Below are 19,830 nucleotides of genomic sequence, written 5' to 3'. Positions count from 1 at the left end.
TTGTTGAAAGCGCTCTTCTTTCTTCATGGACTTGCCTTTGCACCTCTGTTGAAAATCAATCATCTATACATGTCGGGGTCTATTTTGGGGTTCTCTATTCTGTTCCAGTAGTCTGTTTGTCTATGTTTACACGTTTTGTCTACGTTTTTCATGTTTTGAGGTCATTTAGTTAGTCCTCCAGGTTTATTCTTCCTTTTCAAAGTTGTTTTGGCTATTTTAGGTACTTTGCATTTCCGTATGAACTTTAAAATCAGTTTGTCAAAAAGCCCTGGTGCGTAGCACTTGCTGATTTCCATGGTGTAAATACTCCCACATGGTCAATTTCTAGCTACTGAAGTGCTGTCACTGAACATGGAGCTGGGAAGAAGTGGCCCAGCGGCTCTCGTGAGCCCGTGCACGTTGGCTGCAGGTCACCACACACACCCCTCCCCGCACTGCCTCCGTCCCCACAGCAGATGTGGAGGCCCAAGAAGTCTCACTGTGCTGGTGCCGTGCCCTCTGCCGTGTCAGGAGAGGCTGGAGCAGCACCCAGGGCCTCTGACCACAGAGGCTGTCACCAAGGCACAAGGGAGGTCCAAGGTGGGCCACTGGGGAGGAAAGCTTCTCCCCCAGTTCCTGTCTCCGGGTACCAAGGTGCCCCTGATGCACCACGCCATCCTACAGGTCTGGAGCGCACCTGACACTCACTTTGATGCCCTTCCCGCGCAGGCTGGCTGACGGGAAGTCCTCAGGAAGATTTCACCTTGAGCTGCCCTAGGCCCTCCAGTGAAATCCCGCGCCACTTAGAAGGAAGCAGATTTATTGATCTTTCTTGGTGACGGTTAGCAAGGTTCACAGCTGGCAGCAGACTACACTCATCTGTGCCTCTGACTTTAATTACCACAGGCACCTGAGGTGTGTGCGTGCCTGCATGTGTGTGTGCTCACGTGTGTGTGTAAGCCTCCAGATCTCTAGTCTTTTTATTTCTGTACCTCTGACCCATGTCAAACAACGAGCGTCAGCTCAGTGCCTTCTCCATGCTCCCAGCTCCCACACGGTGGCCTCTCTGTGAGATTCCCGTTCCCACTGGGCGGTCCTGGCTCCAGGACCATCTCTCCCATTGGCCCCTTTAACCCTGGGTGTTCTGGTGCCTTCCTAAAGTTATTAGTCTGGGTTGCTTCCATGTCACCTGTCTCACCTCTGGTAGTAGATAAATTCCCCCCCTGAAGGACAGGGAGTGGCCTGTGTTTCCCTGACTGCGCCCCAACTGATAAATCCTGTGTAGCCAGGATTTACACAGTCTTGGGGGAATGATGAGAGAAGAGGTTGGAGAAAGAGTGGAGCAAGGAACAGACCTTGAGGCCCATGGGCTCCCTGAAGGGATCTGAACTTCACCCGGAGGAGAAGGGGCGCCATTGCCAGGCTCTAAGCAAGGCTCTGAGTTTAAGGAAGGTGACTTTGGTGACAATGAAGAATGAATGGACGCCTTCCAAAAGGTATTATATGCAAATACACACTACACACACACACACACACACACACACGCTAACAAGAGACTACACTTTTCTTTCGTTACCGTCAGAAAGCAAAGTAGACCAAAGGTGGGAACAAGCCAAATGCCCATCAACAGATGAATGGATTAACGAAATGTGGTGCATAGACACACACTGGAACATTACCCAGCCTTAAAAGAGAAGGAAATTCTATGATATGAGTGAGGCTTGAAGACTTTGTGTTGTAAGATAAGTCAGTCACAAAAAGACAAACACTGTATGATCTCACTTATGTGAGGTCCCTAGAGCAGTCGAATTCATAGAGGGAGGGAGAAGGGTAGTGGCCAGGGGCCGGGGGAGGGGGCGCTGGGGAGTTAGAATCTAATGGGTACAGAGTTCCAGCTTCGCAAAATGAAAAGAGTTCCAAATACGGATGGTGGCGATGGTTCCACAGCAATGGGAATGTGCTGCATGCCACTGCGTCTGCACACTGAAATGGCTAAAATGGTAAACTTACGTTGTATAGATTTTACCACAATTGAAAAAAGCAAAGCGGGACATTCCCAGTGTACAAGCAGACTACAGTACGTGTCACAAGGACCCGCAGGTGACATCCCTTCATACCTACATTTGTAGCAATGCCACAGAGCCACGGAGGCCTCCAGCAAGAAGTCCGTACAGGCCACACAACGAGGGTACACCCTCCAGAGCGGCCCTCTGAGTTCCGACCCCAAGGCTGTGCTGTGTTCATGTCCAGGAGGTGTGTGTCGGGAGGGTCTGGAGGATGGGAGGCAAGGGGTGGGGGATGAAGAGAGGGTGGGACAGCCAGAAAAAGCCTCCCAGCCCCCTGGGCCTCCACCCACTACAGCATCTTCTGACTCAGGGGCCCTCAGGGTGCCACCTGTCCCACCCCTCCTCTCCCTCCTCACGCCAGGGAAACACACACATCTGTCGCTTGGAGCAGTGGGGAGGAGAGTAAGGGTTGGAGACTTAAATTGCCACCTGCAGCTGTAACCCCTCCCAGCCTCAGTTTCCTAGACTAGCTGGTGTGCGTGTGCCAAACTTGCCGATTGGCTGTGCAGACTGAGAAAAGGATGGTGAAGGCGCCTGGCACAGGGTAACTGCACAAGAAGTGTTCTATCCCCTTCCTTTTGGAAAAACAATGTAGGGCACATCACTCTGTTTATGGTCCCTAAGCGGAGCTCAACCAAACGGCCTTTAGCCTGTAGGCCCCGGGGAGATGAGGCAGAGATCTTCCATGGGGACCTTTGGTTAATAATGACTTGTCACCCAAAGATGCTCCGCCCATCCCAGGTGGACAAGGGACAGGGACCCTTCCTGCCACAGTGACCCCGGGGGCTCCCTGGGGGATGGAAGCAGTCCCTTCTAGCTCAGACCAGCTCTGACAGCTGGAAAGTTCCTGATTTCCTGTACCACCTCCCCCTTAGTCCAGGTCCAGTCTTGGTACCACTTAGAGCAGGCTGGAGTCTTTGGCTCACATCAGCCCTTCCCCCAGTCCCAGGCCCGTCAGCTGCTCCTCCAGGGACCACCCACGTCAGCTTGACTCCATCCCACCCGTGAGGCATAACCCCTTCAAAACAGGACACACCACAGGACCACCCGCTCCCACTGCCCACCCCCACCGAGCTGCAGCTGACTCAGTTCTCAAATAGTTTCTCATAAGAGCTGTTGCTGACCTAAGAGGGCCCCTGCTCCACCTCATAGGCTTCTCCGAGTTTGGATCTTGTCCCTGATTTTCTGCCTAATCACACTTTTTCTCAGCAACATGGCATCCAAGAAACTATCTTCCCCCAAACCAACAAAGAAAAAGAAAAAAAAAAACAGGAACCGGAATAGGGTCTGTTCTCCAAAACACTTCTCTTCCTGCCTGCCTTATTTTGGTACCTGGCACCTTAGCACGATCTTTCTAGCTTCCTAACTGGAAAACACAGGGCCCACTGCAACTCAGCAACTCTACTTTCTAGCAATCCAGCCCAGAGAAATACTGAGGCTCGTGCACAAAGCTGCGCCTTTAAGGGTGTGCATTCTAGCATCGCCTGTGAGAGCAAAAGCACCAGAAGCCACCCAATGAGGAAATGGATGCAGAAACCCCACCCTGCCGAAGGCTGTGCAGCAGGTAAGGAGAACAAGGTAGAACCAAGGGGACCCACACGGTGTGACGGCTCCGAAGCAACTCAAGTAAGAAGCACAGCACGAAGCAAAAGCTTCCGCTTTTGCAAAGCTCCGTGTATGCGCACATGAATGTCTGCACATGAGAAGCGGGATGCGCCCAGGCAAGGCCTTTACTTACTTAGCTGTAGAGAGAAAGGCAGGAGAGGGAGCATTAAGGGCACCTATTGTTCTCACCTTAACTGCCTAAGTTGTTTACCCTTTTTTTTTTTTTTTTTTTGCGGTACACGGGCCTCTCACTGTTGTGGCCTCTCCCGTTGCGGAGCACAGGCTGCAAACGTGCAGGCTCAGCGGCCATGGCTCACGGGCCCAGCCACTCCGCAGCACGTGGGATCTTCCCAGACCGGGGCACGAACCCGTGTCCCCTGCATCGGCAGGCGGACTCTCAACCACTGCGCCACGAAGGAAGCCCTGTTTACCCTTTTTTTTACAAGACATATTCATTTTGTATTATTACTTATACAATAAAAATAATTTCAAAGAAAAATCAACAAAGCAAAGAAAGCAGAGTGAGTTACCCTTCCATGTTTCCCCGCTGCCTTTAGAATACTCAGCCTCTCCACCACCTGGGCCAGGTCCATGTCCCAGTCCCTGACCCCAGACACTAGATCCAGCCAGACAGAACTTCCTCCAGCTCTCTCACCCCTGGGCCCCCATATCTGCCCGCCTTGCCCTCCCCTCTGCTCGGCCCTCCTCACTCCATCCGGACTGAACTCCATTCTCAAAGGCCTTCCCAGGCTCTGCCGGGCAGGCCGAGCTCCCTGCGGCAGCTCCAGTGGCCGTCACAGCACGGCCTCCATCGCGACCCTCTTCCCCAATGAAGGCAGTTACCCTTGGGGCCAAGGGGACAAAAGCCATGCCTGCCACGCTCACCTCCAATTCCCCAGCACAGCACCTGGAACTCGGTGGGTGTCTGGCCGATGGAACTGGACTGATTAGATACAGGAGGCCTTGCTCAGTGGGCAAAAAGAATCCACGGACCCCATGAAGACCAGCCTAAAGGAAGCTCAGGTGGGGGCAGTCGGACCCGCCCTCCGGGAATGGCGAGCTCTAGCCTGAGACCACCCTCCATAGTCAGAGGACTGTGAGTGACAGTCAAACAAAACCCACCTCTGCTTGTGCTTTAAAGTTGAGCCGGGATTACTATTACACTCTGTCTTCCGTGTCCCCTGCACAGACCAGGTTCCTCCGGGGGAATTCTTTGAAGTGCTGGAGAAGCCTGGTCCCTCTGAGGAGCAAGCTGTCCTGCTTCTTCCTTCTGGAGGACGTGGACGCCCTGTAAGCCACGGCTTCCTTCCCCCATCCTGCCTGCCAGGAGAGCATGCTCACGGCACTCCTTACCAGCCTCCCAGCCAGCGCAGCCACTATGGCCCTGTCTTCATTTTCTGACCGCCGCGCCTCATGAGAAGACTCTGCAAACCCTCTCTAGATGTGTGCAGGAAATAAACAAATAAGCAAACAAGGCATCCCAAAACAATTAAACCAAAAATCACGAGAGCATGCCAGGCCCACGTGCAGGCCCCTGCCCTGGACCAGGAGGCTTGGGGCGAGACGCAGGCAAGCCCTCACAGGTACCAGGTCAGCAAGGGATTGGATAAACAGCGGCCTGGAGAAGAGACATAATGCCACTTATAGCGAACGTGGCCATGTCAGTGTGACCCCTCCATCTTCTGCTTTCAAGTGAACTTGTCACCACTCTCAGAGCCTCCAGCGGGAAACATGGGGTGGGCAGCAGCCCCCCCAATCAAAACTGCCAGACTTCTTACAATGGAGAACTGGCCACACAATGTACAAGCAACTTCAATCCTGTCACATTCCAGGGTGACACAACCAAAGAGAACAGGCTTCTGTTCCTAAGCATCTCACTGGACAGGAGAGTTCCCATGGAAGGGCAAGCCTTGATAGCACCACACACGCCTTGCATCAGAAGAGGAGAAACCCTGCCATAGACATGACGAATTAACCACTCACATGCTCCCGGTCAGGTCGCCTGAGACTGTGTGCCACAGCCCCTGCCCACCCTTCCCACTGACACCTTCCATCACTTCCAGCTCTCGGCGTAAGCTGCTAGCCCTCCAAACATTCCTCTAGAACATGCCGTGCTATTTTACACCCTGATGTTTTGCACACAGGTTTCCCCTACCTGGGATCTCCCTCCCCCTTCCTCTACCTGACGAAGCCCTCCTTGCTCCCAGCTAATTCAGAACCCACCACCTCCCAAAGCAGAGTTGAAGGGGGCTGGGGGGAGTTTAGGCTTCAGGGCTCTGCGATCACAGGCCAGCACTTGCGGCGCTGTCCTGGGTGCTGAAGAGTAGTCGGACAAATGAGAAATGGACTGGTACCACAAGGAGCTCAATTGCTCTCAGATCCATCATTTCATTTTATTTCAACCTCCCAAGAACCCTCTGAGGTAGGCATTTTTATTATCCCCACTGCCAAAATGAGAAAACCAAGGATGAGAAAGATTTGTCAATGGGCCCAGAGATAAGGGAGAAAAAAGGCTGAGGCAGGAACGGAACCCAAGTTCCCCAACGTGTTCACCCACAACACCTCAGCGGCCACTATTAACCTCACACTGTGATATAAACATGTATTTTGTGTTTATTCCTCCTGTGAAGCTGTGGGGAGAGCTTTCTCAAGGGCTGGGCCCATCTGAACTCTCATCAGGCCCTCCCCCTGGGTACACAAGTGCTCCCTCCACACTTTCCAAGAAGGAAGGTGTAGACAGAAACTCAGCAGCCTGAACACACTAGTTCACTGGTGGGAGTGGAGGAGGGTGAGGTTTTGCCTGATCTTTGGACTCCATAGAAATCACATGTTACTGCCGTAATTAGGAATCTCATATAAAGAAACAAATGCTTCCTGGAAGAATAAATACGCAATGAAGCACCCCAAAATATAGATTCATTCACTCATATATCGAGTATTTATTGAGCACCTACTATGTTCCAGGTGCTGTTCTAAATTCTGGGTACACAGCGTCACATAATAAAACACAAAACTCACATTCTCATTGGGGGAAGACAAACATCAAAAAGTAAGTAAATGGCAGGTAAATTCAATGAAAAAAATAATTCAAGGAAGAGGGAAGAGGGTATCAAGAGGAAAAGGAGTTCCATTTTTTAATGAGTTGGTGAGGGAAGGCTTTTGGGGGCAGAAGTGCCCCAAGTGTTCCCACACAACACTTCACATCTTAGGGTATTCCTGGAGCCTTTCTGCCTCCCAAGAATCCCAAGGAGAAGGATGTTCTTAAAGCTGCTCATAGATGCTGTCTAGACACATCTAGACCAGCAAGACCCATGGTTCCCCTCCCCCAGGGCCCAGCTGCTGAGCAACCAGCCAAGGAAACCCACTTCCCAAGCCTCCAAAAAGGCTTCTTCAGAGCTGGGTGGCATCCACTGAGATTCCCTTTGTGAGAAGCAAAGGAAAACTTTTAAAGCATAAGGCTCTCACCCTGCTATACCGCTGAGAACGTGCTTGGCCAGGATCCACGAGCAGTCTAGGAAAGAAGCACTATGATACCCATCTTACAGATCAGGAAAACCAAGGCTCTGAAGGGCACCCATAGCTTGCCCAGGATGCAGTAAGCAATGGAGCAGGGACTTGAATGTCATTCTTTTCTGATGCTTGAGTCTGTGCCCACGACCACCCGAATGTTGCCTCTCAAGGAGGTGCCAGGCGTCGCTTGGCAAGGGAAGAGGGGCCATCTCTGGCCAATGAGCAGACAGAGCTCTCATCCCGGCTGGAGACGGCTTCAGTCCGAGTGCCAGCCACAGCTGCCAGAGGGCTTCCCTGGCTACCCCCACCCCTCCCCTCCCCTGCCTTCCACTCCTCCCCATGCTCTCCCTGTCTTCTGGTCAGACACACTGACACTCCAGGTCCCTGAGAACACTCCTAGGAGCAGAAGATGCTACACGCAGGCTCCAGGCATATAGAATTGCTCTCAGGGCCTATGGCTTTCCAGCCAGTGCTGAGGTGACTGGGGCCAGAAGGAAGTTATCTATGATGTTCTCTCTTCACAGCACAGGCATTTCTATACCTGGCAATGTTCTGCACCTTGACTAGGATGGTGGTTGTGCCAGTGCATACATTTGTCAAAACCCATTAAACAGTACACGTCTAATAAGTGTATTTTATTGCATGCCGATTATGCCTCAACATAGTTCATTTCAAAAAATTAAGGAACTCTCCTGACATTGCTGGATCCTATTAGGAAAGAGCCCTGCTCTCCCTGATGGGAGGGTAGGAGATAGTTCAACTGAAACAACGAAAAGGACGTAATATTTCATTGCACTGGGTGTCGCGGGCAGGATCAGGATCCCACTTGGGCCAACAGTCCTCCCAGATATTTGGGGCCCCGTCTTGTGGGTGTCCTTCCTGGAATTCTAGTATTTAACAACAAAACCTGTTCCCTCTTGTATCCTGGGGCTGCAGAGGTCTGGAAAAGCAGGGGCAGCAGGAGAGGGATGTCGACAGGGCCACATTTGTCTTCCAAGGGGGCACTGTGGCACGACATGGGAAGAGGGAGGTGTAGGCCTGGCCAAGTTCCTGCTGTGGCGACTCCCTTGGGCCCCAGCTGCACAATGGGCCATGCGTGGGGGCCAGGGCAGCCCCGCCTTCCTGTCCTTCATCCACGCCTGCATCAGGCATCTCCTCATGTCCTCGGACGCACCATGGAATCTGATGGAAGGGTGAGGGAACTTCAGCGTTACTGAACTTTAATCTTCCAGCAAGTGCTACAATTTATGTGCCCCAAAGTACAGTCGCTTTATAATTAGATCGGAGAACAAACACAAAACACTCATCCCGGTAAAGTTGTTGTCGAACTTCTTGGTAGGTTTCCTAGCAATTAAACTCACTTGTTCATTTCATCTGGAAAAAGTATTTATTACTTCAATTTAAACTAATGCCATAATGATAGGATGTGTGTTTTTTTTAATAGATCTTTATTGGAGTATAATTGCTTCACAATGCTGCGTTAGTTTCTGTTGTACAACGAGGTGAATGAGCTACAGGCATACATATGTCCCCATAGCCCCTCCCTCTTGAGCCTCCCTCCCATCCCCCCATCCCACCCCTCTAGGTCATCGCAAAGCACCGAGCCGATCTCCCTGTGCTATGCTGCTGCTTCCCATTAGCTAACTATTTTACATTCGGTAGTGTATACATGTCGATGCTACTCTCACTTCACCCCATCTTCCCCCTCCCACCCCATGTCCTCAAGTCCATTCTCTATGTCTACATCTTTATTCCTGCCCTGCAACTAGGTTCATCAGTACCATCTTTTTTTTTTTTTGAGAACGCTCACCATCGCAGTTCAGTCATCTGACTTCCTATGCCGGGGGCAAGAAAGGAGATTTCGTTGGCACAAAGCATTGGTTAAAATAGCATTTGTCCAGTAATTCTCTTTCTCCCGGGGAGTTTCATGTCAGGAGGACTCAAGGGTGAGGACCAACAGCCGACAGATGTTTGCCACGAGAAACTGTCAGGCTGTCCAGCTGAGAAGGTGCAATGGCTCATCAGAGCTACCTGGGACCGCGCAGTGAGCCTGCAGTGACGCCCAGCAGCTCAGCCCTGCTGCCAGGGAGGCCTGGAGTGTCCCCTGCAGGTGAGAGAGCTGACCCTTCCACAAGCACCAAGAATATAACTAAGATGTGTTCTGGGCCACAGCAGAGATGAACCAGCTCAGAGGCTAACGGAGAACGGGCAGTAAAGGGGCCACCACTGGGTGCAGTTCCTGAGCAAGGAAATCTTCCTGAGTACTCAGCATGTGCTAGGCACTGTGCTAAGCTCTTGGCGTGTATTAATGCATTTAACCCACACATCAAGCACACTGGGCGGAAATGATTATTTATCCCCATTTGACAAATAAGGAAACTGTTGCACAGAGAGGTTGAGTGACTTCTCCAATGTCACACAGCTATAGAGACAGAGCCAGGATTCAACTGAAGCAGACTGCTCCTGAGTCCTTGCTCCTAACCATTATACTCAAGAGTAATCCTGAGGAGGGGCAAACAGCCAAAGCTCTTTTGCCAAGACTCTACCAAGCCCTGAGCCCACACCCAGCCATGAGAGGGAATACTGACCACTGCCACTCCTGGTTCCCACACATGATTTGTTACTATCATATAGACCACTTGCCATGTACCAGGAACTCTGCTGGGGGTTTTACTCTGTAGCTCAGAAATTACCATCCCTGTTCCTTAGGTGAGAAAGCAGAAGTTCAGAGAAGTCACCATGGGCAGTCAGTAGGAGGGAGGGATGGCAACCTCCACTCTTTTTTATTTACTTACTTATTTTTTGTACTTGAAACAAAACTTGAAAGATATTTTTAAAATATGCAGTAAGAAATATATCTCCCATCCCCGTCCCAAGTCATTGTGTTTCCCTCCCTAACACAGCACTCCTTTATGACTGTATGTGTACTCAGATATACACACGTGCGAGCTTGCCTTGACCCAGAGCAATACTGACACCACTGTTCTCACTTTGCTATTGTGAGCTAACAGTACCATGTGTTGGAACTATGGCTTCTTAATACATAAAGAACCATAGTTTTCCATTATATATATGTATCATAATATACTTAACCATTAAGGTTGTTGGAATGTCTGCAGTTACCAACAATGCTACAATAAATCCTTGTGCATTAAGAAGAGTCTACCTGAGGTGTTTGTTCCCTACAGCTTTGCCATGAGAACCAAGAGGCTGTGAGCAGAGCTGTGATACCCGGGCTTTGGGAATCAGACCTGGCCAACCCCCCTGCTCACCAGCCATACGACCTAGAGCACATCCCTTTACTTCTCTGAGCCACAGTTTCCTCATATGTAAAACAAAGATAGTATACACCCACCTGGAAAGGTTGCCATAAGGATGATGTGAGCTGGACCTCAGTGCCCTGCTCAGAGTGACAGCTGGAGAGACGTGCACTGTTACTCACTCATACCTGGGCCACCTGAGTTACTTGGGAAGTTCAGGCCTTGCCTCTGGCTTGGACTCTGGGTCTGGGATTTGTCCTCAGTCAGACCACAGCTCTTCTCTGTGCGTTAATTTCTTCCCTTTCGTAGACAGCCAATGAGTCCGGACACAGGCAACTGAAGAACCAGAGCCCTCTAGAGATGGAGACCCCATGTCTATCCTCAGGTCTCTGGACTGGGCGTGAAGAATAGGACCCGAAGGCACCACCTGAGGTAGTGAGCTATGGCTCCCAAGGATTTCTGGGGACTCTGAGCTCATCAGTGAGGCCTCTAAGGCCTGCCGGGCCCAGAGCTCCAGCCTCACCCATGGCCACTGCCCACAACCCAGCCATACGATCTTTCCCCTCTCCATTGCCCCCAGGCCTTCCAGCATGCTTTTCCCTCTGCCTGGGACACGCTTCCTCCCCTCCTCCTCCAGTGCCCTCTGCTTGCCTATCTCCTACTAGTCCTTCAGACCCTTGCTTACATGCCACCTCTTCCTGGAAGCCCTCTCAAGCCACCATGCCACAGGCTGTGCAATCACCACCAAGAATAAGATCAGCTCCGTGGCCAGAGCAGAGCAGAGCAGTGTCAGCAAGGAATGTCAGGCCATGGCTGCAGGGAGAGGTGGTCTAGCATTGGGATCCAGGCACACCCAGGGGCAGGGCCTAGCTATGGATATCCAGGCAGGAGGACAACATTTGTTCTCAGTGCAGAGAGTGAGGTTTCAGCAGGAGAATATCTTTATGCCACTTGGATAGGGAAGGACCTCTTAAATGAGACAGGAAACAGAGCTACTTGTCTAAAAGATAAATAAATTTGAAAACAGTACAATATAGAACTTCTGTGAATTAAGACAACTAACTGAAAGAAGGTATTTAACATCCCTAACTTACAAAAGAAAAGGCTCAGTCTTAAAAATAGGCAAAAATTTAAAACTACATACAGGTGTTCAGAAGAGCAAACAAAAATAGTGCATAAAGATATGAAAAGATTCTCAACCTCATCTTTTATCACAGCATTATAAATTAAAATCACAGCAAGATACCATTTCACATGAAAATCTTAAAAGTAAAAACAGTACCAGGTGTTGGTGAAGTTGGGGAGCTTTGAGAACGCTCATACATTGCAGAGAGCAGTGAACACAGATAGAAATTCTTTGGAAAGCAATTTGGAATGATATACTAAAGTGAAACATGCATACCCAATAGTCCAGCAATTCTGCTCCTTTGAGATAGACCCTGAAAAAATTCTTGCACACGAACACCAATAATCTTATCAGTATTATTTGTAATAGCAAAAACCTGGAAACAAATGCCCATAGGAACACAATGGATAATAAATCAGGTGATACTTTGCAGCAGTAAAAATGATCACATATACCCATCTGCATCAAGTGAACAGATCTCAAAAACCTAATATTGAATAAAAAAGAAAGCAATCATGAAAGTGTACAGAAGTGTTACTCCAGATATTTAAGGTTCACAAAGAGGCCAAACTAAGGAATATGTATCTTAGGATCCATACTTGCATGATAAACTATAAAGAAAAGCAAGGAACTGGTTAGAACACAACCAAGATAGTGTTTATGTCCCCTAGGTAGGAGACGACACAATATGAGCTGGACACACAAGGGCTCCTACACAGTTTTAAACTGGTCTGGGTTCATGGGAGTTCACTTTATCACCATTCTTTTAACTTGACATATACATTGTAAACATGTGCAACTTTTAAACTTTTTAAAATAATTTTCAAACAAGCACGAATAGGAAATGGCCACACATTTAGAGATTTAAGCTTTTGTTCCTGTGGAATCCCAGCTCCCAACCCCATTCCAGGCCTGCAAGCTGGCCCAGAGGCCAAAAGGGACCACCACACCCCAGAGATGCTGTGGAGGAAAGAGCCCTGGGGTCCTGACTTCACATCCCAGCCCTGTGCAACTTCAGCCAAGATACTCCACCCATCTGTTTCTTCATGTAAAAAGAGTACCTAGCAAAATAGTTGTGCATGGTAGGGACTCAGTGAATATTTGTTGAACGAATGAGTCAGAGATTTCTAAGATCCCAGTCATACGCCCCTCATCCAGATGTGTTCACCAGGGAGAAACTGTGCCTGCAGCTCCTAGCACATCCTCCTCAAGACACACACGAATATCCCAGAATTTGAAGTGGCAAGTCAGAAAGTTATCTCTTCGGTTCAATCCAAACTTTTGGTATTTTAATGTTACAGATTTTCTCTCCCAAATGCCAGCTTCTCTTTCATTTTTCCTTTCGCTGTCACAACAAGCACACAAGTATTCTTGATGGAATTTTACCAAATGGCACATCTTGCATTTTGTAAACCTTAAATACACAAACTCCTCTCCCACCACTCTGCCAAACTCTCTCTCAGAACGTGTTTTTGTCTCTCTGACCCTTGACTCTTGACTCAGATGCCCAGTCCTCAGGCTCCACCCAGGGAAGGACATGCCTTTGTTTAAAGGGAGGCTGAGGGGCAAATGAGGAAGGATCAGTCCTCACCTTGCAAGAGTGGGATCTTACATATGACATTCATTAGCAAGTGACTGACTGGACAAAGCTAGGGCATGCCAAGTCCATTCCACACACCCCATCCTTGGCATTAACTCTGTCTGGCTGGGGCTAGGAGAAGAAGGTTGGAGCCTAGCAAGCCCCGGATTACAGAAATAGGATGGCGCCTTGGCTAAGTGCATGGGCATCGAAGTCAGAAAGAATCTCTCTGAGCCTCACGTTCCTCATCCGTAAAATGCAGCAATAATCCCACCTCAGAGAGTTATTAAATGGCTTTAATCAAATAATATATGTAAAGATACTTGCAGATCAGCATCAAAAAAAAAAAAAAGTCACTATATCCCCAAACCACTTCTGTTTGACTTTGGAAGGAATGAAACAGTCTTTACACTCAATTTGCTTTCTAATTGGGCTCACTGCAGCTAGTGTTGCAGTGATCGGGTGGAGGAAGGGCCCTGAGGAGTTGTGGAGGCACCATTTGTCTTGGGCATATCAGCAATGTAAATCCACCCACGGCCCTTGGAGAGGCCAATGCCAGCCAAGCTGAGGGAGCATCCACACCCCGAATTCTTGGGGCTGCATCAAAGAGCATGTGGGCTTCTACCGCCTTGGCTCATCTAACATGTTAAAAATGGGCCAGAGGTTGGGCTGTGCCTGAGGGGCATGGCCAAAACAAGTAACAGTGGTGAACGTTTTATAGAGAATGTTTGGGGTAGAAACCCTGCCTCAAAGGTTGTCAAATCAGGGGGCCAATGACCAGGGAAGGCAAAGCCAGGAAGTTCTGCATAGTACCCAATGAAAGGGCACTGGTGGGCTTCCCTGGTGGCGCAGTGGTTAAGAATCCGCCTGCCAATGCAGGGGACATGGGTTCGAGCCTCGGTCCGGAAAGATCCCACATGCTGCGGAGCAACTAAGCCTGTGCACCACAACTACTGAGCCCGCGTGCCTGGAGCCCGTGCTCCGCAACAAGAGAAGCTACTGCAATGAGAAGCTCGCGCGCCGCAACGAAGAGTAGCCCCCGCTCACCGCAACTAGAACAAGCCCGCACGCAGCAACAAGACCCAACGCAGCCAAAAATAAATAAATAAAATAAATTTATATTTAAAAAAAAAAAAAAAAAAGAGCACTGGCCTCCAGAAAGGCTAACGCCAAATGGATCAGCACCTTGGACAGCGACAGCCAAGTGTAAGGCGGCTCTGAAATGCCTGATTCTCCCCTACCTTCCAGATCAGAATCTGCAAACAGGGCAGGATGTTGCCAGCCCGTCCCCGCAAACATGGTGCTTCATGGAGCAATCACAGCGCTTTTATTGCTGAGCCTACATGCTTCCTCAGAATCCTTCCCAACACAGCATTCAAGGCTCAACCAATTGCTTGCGGTGGTCCACCAGAGGAAAGCTATTGGGTACCCTGTGTCTTTATAGAATTACTACTAATAAAGGCCAGTTTAGTTGAAAACTCACTTCAACCCTACCAAAGGTAGCAAAGGTCTCCGTGTCAGAAAAGAGGGGCACATCTTTTGGTTTGATTGGAGGGTCTGGGTGGGAGAGGAGAGGGGCAGAGGAGTGTGCCTACAGAATGAAACATCTGTTTCCTAGCTCACCTCCCCTACCTCAGAGGTCAGACTATTCAGTGTCCCTGTCTTTCCCCCCATTTCTCCTTTGTCTTGTGGGAAAATTGTTTGAAAAGTCCATGTCCGCATAAACGAGTTGGTTCATTCACACAGTGACAATTTCTTAGGGCCTACTGTGTGCCAGCCACCATGCTAAGCCGCAGAGACATAGCAGGGAAGAGCACATGGCCCACTGTCTTGGAGCTTAGAGCCCGGGTGGGAGTAACTGCTCATCAAGGATTAGCCCTCATGAGTGTGTTGCAACAAGCTGAGAGCAGGCTGAAGGAAGGAGACGTGTGTCTGTTAGAGCATGTAACCAAGGAACCAGCTCTATGGGAAAGGGAGGAGTCTGCAGACAGGTGGAGATCAGGCGCCCTTCCTTGGGGACTTGATCCTTGAGCCAAGTGGAGGTAAGGAATGTAAGAAGAAGAAAACACAGAATTTGAGCGAGTGCCATTAGGTGTCATTTGGTCTTCAAGAATTACAGGAGCCCAGATGGGATAGGCAGGCTGGAGAGCTGATAACTGCTTCCTATGGCTGAGGTTCCCACCAAAGCCACCTTAAGGGCTTAGGAAGAACCAAGGCTTGAAGAGTTTCTATAGGTCAGAGCAAAAGGAGAGCAAAGAAACCAGGAGCAGTGAGGTGGGAAGGGTCTACAGACACTGGACCTTCAGCCCTGGCAGTGTCCACACCTCCCTACAGGATGCAGCCTCAGAGCAGACCCAAGGTCGGGGGTTGAACCACCAACACAAAGGGTTGTCAGGGGAAGGCTGGGCCACTAAGAGGTGCTATGACATGGTCTCAAACGCCTTCCCAGAGTCAGGGATTGAGCAGGGTTGGAAGGAGAGACCAACTCCTGGACAGAGTCCAGTTCAAGCGCCTGGAGCCTCCGGCTGCCCTTCTCCCCATCACCACCTCATCTTAATTTCAGCACAGTGACTCTCTGCTCTTTCAGTTCCTTCTGGAAGACTCTCAACAGCATATTTGCTCAAGAGCTGAGGACAACATTCTGGTCTTAGAGAAGCAGAGTATTTAGGCAAAGGCAAACATATGCTGGTTTCTCTTCTTAGTTACATCCTTGGCAAAGGAATTATTTCACCAAGAGAGAAAAACAGGACTTTCGAGGGTCCACCCCATTCTACCCTGGTCCCAGCTATGCAGCTGCTGACCGTCACCAGTCCCCCACACCCTTTAAAGACACGTAATGTGGGTGGCTATGGCTATAAAAGGGTAGCATGGGAACTGCTCTGCATCTGACTGTGGTGGTCACATGAATCCACATGTGATAAAATCACACAGAAGTGAATACACACACCCAAGTGCATGTCAACTGGTGAATATGAGCAAAGCCTATGGATTGTGTCAAGGTCAAATCCCACTTGTGATATTGTATGACAGGCAAGATGCTGGAGCACACAGAATCTCTGAATTGTTTCTCATAATTGCATGCGAATCTCAATTAACTCAAAATAAAAAGGTTTTTTTTAGAAAAACACATAAGGTGGAAACCATTTTATCTTGGGACTAGAAATGGTCTGTTTTCACAAAGCAGTCATAGAAAACCTAAAGCTATTTCCTCAAAGCCCACTGTTCTAGTTTCCTCACAAGCAAATTATGATTTTTTTTTTCATATGGGAGGCCTTCAAAGAAGCCATGACCAGCCATGGCCAGTGTCCCCAGACCCACACAACCCCAGCCTGGCTCCATGACATTCAGGGTGTCCCTCCCCCTGACCTTTGCCCCAGCCAGAAACCCTGAAACTGAGGGCAGATCAGGGCAGAGGGAGATAAGGAGCTGGGAAAGCTGGGAGAGCGGCCAGTGAGAGGGGAACACTTTGCAGAGGAGGCTTCCAGGAGGACCCATGCTGGCCAGCCTCCACCGCTGCCTGCGTGCAGCCCTTCAGATCCCTGCCAGTGGTTTATTAATATTTTATTGAAAACTCTTAAGATGATTCCAACTTCAGCTGTCATGATAAGGTGTTGTTGCTAGGCAACTTTAGCTCCTGTCTACAGATCTGTTTTCAGAGTTCCTCCCCCACTCACAAAGCTTGAGGTTCAGTCCTACCACCCAAAGACCCACCTGGCTCAGACCACCAACTGCTGTCCACACCCAGCCCACTCCAAAGCGCTCAGCCTCCACGAGCGATGGTCCAGCTCGCAGGTCTCCCAGTGCCTGGCCATGCCCCCACCAGAGCCCCAGAGCACCCCCTACCGCCAACTCACCGTACTCGCTGTCGTAGAACATGACGAACTTCTGCCAGCGCAGCTCTGTCACCAGCCTGAGCATGACATCATTGAGGCGCACGGGAGGTCTGGAGGCCAGCGTGTAGGCCTCGCCGTCAGGGCTGGGGTTCAAATGGCAGGCGGTACGTGGAGAGCCCCCTGGGTTGCGCTGGACAAAGAGGTGTGGGATGTGCATCGCATCTGTGAGGGACTGCAGGGCGTTGGCAGACGCACAACCGGTGGATGTGACCAAGGCCAAAATCCCCTGGGTCATGAGGTCACAGGCTGGAAAGAGAGGGGAGAGAGAGGGTGGGGTCAGCATGGGGGTGATGCTGCCCTGGCTTCAACTGGCACAGCTCATGCCAGGCAGCTCATTCCCAGGGTTCCAAAAAACACTGCCTCCCTCCAGGGACCAAGAACGCATGTCAGGCCAGGCCAGGCCAGAGGCTCTCACAGGCACAGTCTATGATGCCCTAGTGATGCTGCCAGCTAGATGTTCTTGTGTCCATTCAACAGATGAGAAAACAGAGGTCAGGAGAGGCAAAATCATTTGTCCTAGGCTACTCAAGCAGGGAGAGTAGAACAGGGACACAACCCACATCTGCCTGAGACAGCCATCAGTGCTACTAAATTAGCCATCCTGTTTCCCACTTGGGCTGTGAGCTCATTTTGTTGACCCATGTATTCCCAAGGCCACGCCACAGGCCAAGAATACACTGTGTACTCTACAATTGTTGGCTGAACTGAACTGATTGGGGCTGAGGGGAACGAATAACATCAGAAAGGGCTTCCCTGGTGGCGCAGTGGTTGAGAGTCCCCCTGCCGATGCAGGGGACACGGGTTCGTGCCCCGGTGCGGGAAGATCCCACATGCCGCGGAGCGGCTAGGCCCGTGAGCCACGGCCACTGGGCCTGCGCGTCCGGAGTCTGTGCTCCACAACGGGAGAGGCCACGACGGTGAGAGGCCCGCGTACTGAAAAAATAAATAAATAAATAACATCGGAAAGCCAGGGAGAAACTTACCCCGGAGGATCCAGATTGTAGGCAAAACCCCCCAGGAACCCTAGGTCTTCTGGCCAAGTCCATTTGATTCATATCATAAAAATACTAGGTCAAACCCCAGAGGAAGCATGTGGTTCCAGAAGCCCAGGATTATTCAAAAGCCACTTGACAATAACAAAGGAAGATGCTCGTGCAGCAGCTGGGGCGCTGACTGCAGGTGTGTAGGAGGAACATGACCAGGTGCCAGCAGCTATTTCTAGGGTAGCTGCGCTCAGGGATCACCTTTTGAAGTCATCCAGCAACCATGAGTTCCAGGAACCCCTTTTAGCCATACACTTAGACCTTTTTGGAACATCAGACCAATTAACAGAAAGATGCACCTCCCAACACTGCAACCCACTGCACCAGTTTTGAAGCAAACACTTATTAATAATGCTGTATGTGATGGCAGGAATGTGTGGAAGCAGATGCAGTTTCAAAACACAGCCTGTGAATGTCAGCAGGCCGTCTGCTGCAGACTTTGTTTTTTTTTCTTTAACATCTTTATTGGAGTATAATTGCTTTACAATGGTGTGTTAGTTGCTGCTGTATAACAAAGTGAATCAGATGGACCTAGAGTCTGAGGGCAGACTTTTGAACAACTTTGACAATATGTTTCTTTCGGTTGAAAGCACCTGGGTTTATGTAATGCCTCCGACCAGGCTGGGAGGAGGAGATGGAGACCAGGGAGAGGAAATCCAAGGAGCAAGGTAGCAGGAGGCTGGAAAGGTGCGGGAAGAGGAAGACACCTCCAAGCTTTCAAATACCAAAGGCCAGCTGCTCCCCACGCACGGACACTCACCTTGCACGTTCATGGGCTTCGGTAGGAGGACAACTCAAATGCCCACAACTCTCCCGGCTGAACCCTCTGCCTCCAAACACAAGGCAGGAGGAGGGGGTGGTTAAACAAGAGACTCTCTGCAGTCTCTCTTGAAGATCATGCAGCCACCTAAATGCTCTGGCCCCTCGCATTCAGGCTCCATGTGGCCAAGTTCACTCCTGAATTGAAATCCAATCATGTCATGCTACTGCTTAAAGCCCTTTGGTGGCTCCCAAGACCGTTGCGGACAGAGTCAAACTCCTTGCGGCAGTCTTGCAGGCTCCCCAGTGCCTGCAGCCTCAGGTTCCTCACACGCCCCCGCCCGCTCTGTTACAGACCACGGCCCACCTTTCGGCCCCTGGAACCCATCACATTTCCTGTGGCCTCCTGAACCTTCACACCCACTCTCGCTTCAAGACTCAGACTCTACAACCCCAGACTAAGGACCCTTGGTCAAGTGCTTCATCTGCATCCCACACTTCCCCTATTAGGACACTGCACTGCGTGTATAACTGTCTCTCTCTCCCACTTCGCCTCAAGCTCCAAGGGGACAAAGGCCATGCCCATTCTGCTCACCATCCTTTTCCAGACACACAGTGTGTCTGGCACACAGCACTCAGTAAAGACTGATACAATAGTACCGTAAGCCTTGACAATAATGTGCTCAATAATGCCACTTTGGGCATCCATCCAAGCTGTAAAAATGGCTTCAGGTCCAAAAACACTCAGAGGATACTTATCCAGACTCTTGATATATTTATTGCTAACGATCTAAAAGATGCAAAGAGCTGAGTGACATAAAAGTGTTCCATTTGTTGAAAGCACACACAGCCTTTAAAACCATTTATGAAGATACTACAGATGGGAAAGTGCCTGTCATAAAATAGTTATGTGAAAGTAATAGAAAATTGCATGTATTTTATGATACCAATTAAATAAAACTTAACATGCATGAAAGAAAGATCAAAAGGAAATACTGCAGAATGTTAAA

General features: G+C 49.9%; 1 protein-coding gene across 2 annotated transcripts in view; it reads right to left on the bottom strand.

Annotated features, from left to right (window-relative positions):
• Window positions 1-19,830, bottom strand: part of GRID1 (glutamate ionotropic receptor delta type subunit 1) — a 666,917-nt gene that overhangs the window by 519,712 nt on the left and 127,375 nt on the right. For both annotated transcript variants that reach the window (XM_067710323.1, XM_067710322.1), the window contains exon 3: window positions 16,980-17,264. In XM_067710323.1, the coding sequence (XP_067566424.1) occupies window positions 16,980-17,264 (285 nt within the window). The remainder of the gene's footprint in view (window positions 1-16,979; window positions 17,265-19,830) is intronic.

The sequence above is a fragment of the Pseudorca crassidens genome, chromosome 16 (genome assembly GCF_039906515.1).
Source record: "Pseudorca crassidens isolate mPseCra1 chromosome 16, mPseCra1.hap1, whole genome shotgun sequence".
Taxonomy (NCBI): Eukaryota; Metazoa; Chordata; class Mammalia; order Artiodactyla; family Delphinidae; genus Pseudorca; species Pseudorca crassidens.
This window is presented reverse-complemented; position numbering and strand designations above follow the sequence as displayed.